The sequence below is a fragment of the Callorhinchus milii genome, unplaced genomic scaffold, assembly GCF_018977255.1.
Source record: "Callorhinchus milii isolate IMCB2004 unplaced genomic scaffold, IMCB_Cmil_1.0 Scaffold4, whole genome shotgun sequence".
NCBI classification, from domain to species: Eukaryota; Metazoa; Chordata; class Chondrichthyes; order Chimaeriformes; family Callorhinchidae; genus Callorhinchus; species Callorhinchus milii.
Window position 1 is genome coordinate 4,003,600 of NW_024704745.1, and position 6,000 is coordinate 4,009,599.

At 54.0% G+C, this 6,000-nt stretch overlaps 1 protein-coding gene across 1 annotated transcript; it reads right to left on the reverse strand.

Moving 5' to 3' along the window:
* Window positions 1-282: 282 nt before the first annotated feature.
* On the reverse strand, window positions 283-5,627 carry LOC121848852 (PR domain zinc finger protein 15-like; the record flags this gene model as incomplete). Its single annotated transcript, XM_042333998.1, has 7 exons — window positions 5,570-5,627; window positions 5,377-5,470; window positions 4,568-4,724; window positions 4,046-4,198; window positions 3,089-3,188; window positions 2,115-2,228; window positions 283-320 (listed from the first exon to the last, which is right to left on the reverse strand). Coding segments are annotated over exons 1-7 (714 nt in total), but the record flags the coding sequence as incomplete, so codon positions are not given.
* Window positions 5,628-6,000: the final 373 nt, after the last annotated feature.

The window sequence follows — 6,000 nt, forward strand, 5'->3', positions numbered from 1 at the left end:
GGGATCCGGGGGGGGGGGGGAGAGAGAGAGAAAAGAGATAGAAAGAAAGAGAGAGAGAGAGAGAGAAACACCCCCCAAAAAATCCGAGGGCCCGGAGGGGAGGTATGTTGCATTGGTGGTGTTGGGAGGGGTGTGGGGGGGAGAGGGGGGTGTGGGGGGGAGAGGGGTGGGGGGGGGGGAGGGGTGGGGGGGGAGGGGGTGTGGGGGGGAGGGGTGTGGGGGGGAGGGGGTGTGGGGGGGAGGGGGGTGGGGGGGGGGGGGGAGAGGGGTGTGGGGGGAGGGGTGTCCGTCGGGCAGGCCGCTGCTCTCCTGATCTCCAGCTGCAAGAGGATGGGGGGGGAGGTGGAGGAGGGGGGAGAAGGTCGTTAATCGAGTCATTCGTAGGACCACAGAACGGCACAAACCCATGCCTTAACGACCATCAGGTTAGGTCTGCTCTGGCGTTTCTGCCGCTTAAGCGACGCAGCCCAATTCTAACTCTCCTTGCTTCCCCTTCTTCCTCCAATCCCCACCCCCTCCCCTCCGTTAACCCCTATCCCCTCCCCTCCTTCAACCCCCATCCCCTCCCTCAATCCCCCCACCCTCCTCTACTCCCTCTCCCGCTCACCCTCCTTTGACGTCCCTCCTCTTCCAATACCTCTTGATTTAATACAAATCCTTGCGTTTGATGAGGCGCCTTATCACGTCACCTAGATGTCTCAAAGCGCTTCACAGGATAAAGTGCAGTGACTGTGTATTTGTGGGCGAAATGCAGCCGCCAGTTTGTGCACAGCATCGGCCCACAAACAGTCATGGTGTGAGTGACAAGTTTTATTTGGAGGGTTGTCGGTCAGGACACCGAGAGAGAGAGACTCCCTTCTCTTTTCAAATAGTGCTATGGGATCTCGGTTTAAAGTTTCATCCGCAGGTCGGCACCTCCAACAACGCAACAACACTTAGTTACATTTACATTTACACAGCGCCTTTCACGTTGGGAGGACGTCCGAAAGTGCTGGACTGTCAGGGATCTGCACCCAAGCCGGGGGTCCTGATCGGGGAAGGTGGAGGGCAGGGGAAGGAAGGAGGGTGACCAAAATCATGGTCGACGAGGAGGTTCTTGAGACGGGTCTTGAAGAAGGCAAGAGAGGGGGTGGGTGAGGCGGAGGGACTGTGGGTTGGAGTTCCAGAGTGGGGGGCAAAGAGGCTGAAGGCGAATGGTGGGTGGTGGATGGGGATGCTAGGCGGGAGATGTGAAGCAGGCCGAATCCCGCTGAGCGGAGGGAGTGGGCAGGTTGGTAGGGGAGGAGCAAGGCCACGGAGGGCTTTGAAAGTGAGGGACAGGATCTTGAACTGTATCCTCTGCGTGATGGGAATCCAGTGGAGTTGGGCGAAGATGGGAGTGATAGGGTCACGGAGCACTGGTGTGGGAGAGGACACGGGCTGCAGAGTTAGTTCTGGATGACCCGCAGCCAGTGGAGGGAGGAGTTGGGGAGGCCGACAAGCAGGGAGTTTGCGTAGTCGAGCCTGGATGCTCTGAATGCGTGTATGAGGGTCTCGGTGGCCTGGGGTGTGAGACAGTGGCGGAGCCGGGCGAAGCTGCGGAGGTGGGGAAAGGCGGAGCGAGTCATAGCGCAGATGAGGGGGTGGATGAAGGACAGTTGAGGGCCGAACGGGGCAGGTGTGGAGCGACAGAGATAAAGGAGGGAAAAGTTTAAGCGGAAAAAAATATGTAGACCGAGAATCTTGGTGGAGTAGAGTCCTGTAGACCAGCAGTTAGCATGTTCGCTTTGCGGGCGAAAACCTGAGGCAAGTTTCCTTTCCCCACGCGCTTCTGTTTATCAAGCAGTAAGCAGGAGCCCGGATGTTTGTCAATTGGCGAATCGCTTTCCGAGGATAATAATTCCTCAAAAAAAAAATGGGCCACTCTCAATCCACCACCGTATGCGCGCAGTCGGCTGGTGCGTTTCGCCCACAAAGTACGCAGGTCAATCCACTTTACAGTATATCCTGTGAAGCGCTTTTGAGACGTTCTCAACAACGTGATAAGGCGCTGTATCAAATGCAAGGATTATTATTGTTATTAAAAATGATTTTTAAAATATAGACTTGAGACTGAATGAGGGGCAGCGACTCACAGGGAGACTGGAGCCCAGAGGCACTGTGCTTGTCGCATGAGGGTAGCACGGAGCCACCTTTCTGAAGCTTCCTGGCCTCTTCGTTCTTGCACTGGATGTGCACCAAGCTCCCGTCTGGGAAGAGAGGGAAGCAAATCAAAAAGGTTTTACTGCGATGACTTTTCTCCGCTCGCACTCGAGTGACTCCTTCCCCCAACACAAGGGGACGCTCAGGTCGAGTGTAGCCTGGATTGTTGCCGCAGCCCCTCCAGCCAATGCAATGCCAACCCCCGACCTGACCACTCACCCATCCTCAGGCCAGAGCCTCCCAACCCTCTCCAGACTACAACATGCGTACAGAGCCATTCACGTCAGATTGGGGGGGGGGGTTAGTAGGGACATCCCAAGACACTGGCTTTGGACCTGAGCTGGGGGTTGGAATCAAGAGGGGTGGAGGGTAGAGGAAGAGGGGGGTGGGGGCATGGTTGAAGGCACGGTCAAATGGGGAAGGTCTTGAGACGGGCCGTGAAGGAGGGAAGGGAGAGGTCAGGGCGGAGGGATTTGGGGATGGAGTTCCAGAGGGTAGGGGCAGAAAGGCTGAAGGCCCGGTGGTGCAGCAAGCCAGTGCCCGCCGAGCAGAGGGAGCGGGACAGGTTGGTATGGTGTTAAGTTGTCCCAGAGATAGGGAGGAGCACGACCACATGCGGACGAGACCACAGACCCATCTCCAGACAAGAGCTGTCCCCCAACCCCCTTGAGAACAACGCTGACCCAATCCCAAGCCAATGCTGTCCCGTGCGCACTCCAGACCACGCCAAGGCTCCCATTGCCCCTCCGCACCTCCACCCAGCCAATGATGACCCATTCCTGGGCAGGTTCCCAGACAGACCTCTCCCCACCCACTCCCCACCACCACCGCAGGAGGACAGGAGAGCCACAGAAAGCAGTAAGGGACAAATTGAAAGGGAGAGAAGCGGCCCTGGTCGGTGGCTTACCCTTCACCCCTTTGGACACTTGTTTCAGGATGGGTTTCTCCATCTTTTTGGCGTAGAAAGCAGCATACCAGACTCGCAGCTCAGTGCCAGGTTGGACATCCTGTGTGTGTGTGTGTGTGTGTGTGTGTATGTGTGTGTGCGTGTGTGTGTGGGGTGGGTGGGGGGAAGAAGTGAAGATATTTATTATTGAATCATTTATAGTCCTGTAGCATAGTGGTTAGCGCGGTCACCTGGCAAGCGAGAGGATCAGGGCTTCGGTTCCCGGGCAGGGCATTTCCGTGCTCCACATGCCTGTGTTTACCAGGCAGTAAATAGGAACCTGGTTGTTCAGCAACGTGTCATGTTGCTACGTGAAATGCTAGGATTATTAGCATTTTGTTATCAATGTGGGCGTGGGTGTGGGCGGAGAGCATTTCCTTTAATACACTAAAGAAGTCTGAAAGTTGTCCGGTCTGGCTGTTGGGGTTAGATGACACCCCCCCCCCCATTTCCCCCCACAATAATAATCCTTGCAATTGATACAGTGCCTTATCACGTCGTTGAGACGTCTCAAAGCGCTTCATGGGATACAGCGTACAGTGGTTTGACTGGGTATTTTGTGGGCAAAACTCGGCAGTCAATTGCGCACAGCAGCGTCCCACAAACAGCCGTGAAGTGAGTGATCACATTTTTATTTGGGGGATGGCCGGGCAAGAGAGAAATTTGCTTCTCTTTCCGACTATTATGCGATCTTTAACGTCCGCCTGAAAAAAGGCAGACGGGACCTCGGTTTAACGTGTCAGCCGAAGGACGGCATCTACCGACAATCAAACACGCCCCCAGCGGCGTATTGCAGCCTCAGCTTAGGCTATGCAATTCCAAGTCCCGATGTGGTGGGTTTGAACCCACAAACCTTCCGACTCAGGAGGCGAGAGCGCTATCCCTGACGCGCACATAGCAATCATTGCTCTCCCGTACTTGCAACGTTGTGAAGTACACTTCGACGTTCTGCTGATAGGCCGAGAGGTTCTGGTGCTTCACGTCCGTGGCCGGACGCACGAATATCATCCAGTTGCAGTCCTCCTCGTTGGCTTTGTCAAAGTAAACCACCGATCCGTCCTTCTGGAAAACCTGTAGCAGGATTCGGCGGCAAGCGGAGGCAAGACAGAGAGACGAAGGGTCAGTGGCAGCCCTCGATGACAAGAAACAGTTGTTTTGTAAGGTTTGTAGGTGAGTGGAGGATCTTGGAATTCATTATTTCTGCAACAGGGAGCCTATGGAGCCTGGCAAGAACTGGGGTGATGGGGGCACGGAGTTCAGTGCTCATAAGGGCTCGGCGCCATTTGGTGTGAGATAGGGGCAGAGCTGCCATTGTGGCAGAGGTGGAGGAAGGCAAACAGTCAGTCTTGGTCAGATAGCAAATGCTCTGTGAGGAACACCTCAGGAAGGTGTCTCCTCTTCTACGCAGCAACTACTGAAGGTGGGAAGAAGTACACTTACCTTTAGAGAAAACCCCGGTTCTTTTTCTGGGTGGCTGCTGGCCCTTTTGGCTTCGAAGGGTCCAAACTGTGTGCGCTTTACCAGCGGAGACAGGGCAAAGACCCCTTGACTTCCATCCTCCAACTGCCTGATCTCCAAATTGGGCGGCAACGAAGACCTATATGTTGACAAAAAAAGAGCCCAATGTTTTGGGTTTAGGATCAGCAGATACCACGCCACTCACTGAAAATATGCTACAGGACTCCCCGAAGCCTAGTGGAGCCCTACAGCCTGGTGGTTAGAGCTCTCGCCTCGCAAGAGAGAGGACCAGGGTTTAATTCCAGGGCGGGGCGAAACCTTAGGCAAATTTCCTTACTCCACACGTCACTGTTTACCTAGCAATAAGTAGGAACCCTACAGTGTGTTCTGTGAAGCGCTTTGGGACGTCCTCCCGACGTGAAAAGCGCTATATCAAATGCAAGGATTATTATTATTTATTATTATAACCCAGTTGTTAGTCGATTGACGGATCGCTTTCCAGGGGTAATAATCCCTTCAATAAATAAATAAAATAATTTGGCCACTCAATCCACGACTCTTTGTGGGACACTGTTGTGCTCAATTGGCTGCTGCATTTCGCCCACAAAATAGTCAATTCACTTCACACACTGTGAAGCGCTTTGAGACGTCTCAACCATGTGACAAAGTGCTACATCAAATGCAAAGATCATTATCGTTACCTAACTGGTTTGACCAGCTCCCGGACACGTAGCCTGCAACATCTGACAGGCAGACCTGCCCCAAGAGACAGCGATGGCCTTGGCACTTACCGTGCTCTGCTCAGGACGAAGGAGTCACTGACTGTTACGAGGGGGCCCAGGTTGGGACACTCAGAGTTGTGGTACTCCTTGCAATCCTCGCACCCTGTGGAAGGCAGAAAGAGGTTTAACTCGACGAGACGCAAGGCCGACTCGGGTTTCCTACGAGGCTAAAGTAACGATACTGTAATATGTAACGCAATACCCCGCTCAGGTAATACAGTAAAACTCACACAAGTGGTAACGGTCGGGACCCACAACATTTAATGTGATGTGCGCAAAGTCCGAATTGCATGAGTGGTAGAAAATCTGATTTATTTGGAGGATTTTGTTGTTGGCCAGGACACCGGGAGAGAGAAACTCTCTTCTCTTTTTGAATGGCGCCTTGAGATCTTTTTAACGTCCCCCTGAACAGGCAGACGGGACCTTGGTTTATCCAACGTCTCACCCCCAAGGACGGTACCTCCGAAAATACAACACCCGCCTCCCCACTCCCACCCCCCCAGCGCTGCATTGGAGCGTCAGCTTAGACTATGTGATTCTAAGTCCCGACATGGAGGCTTGAAACCACAACCTTCTGACTCAAAGGTGATAGCGCTACCACTGAGCCAGGCTGATACACTACCCACTGATCTC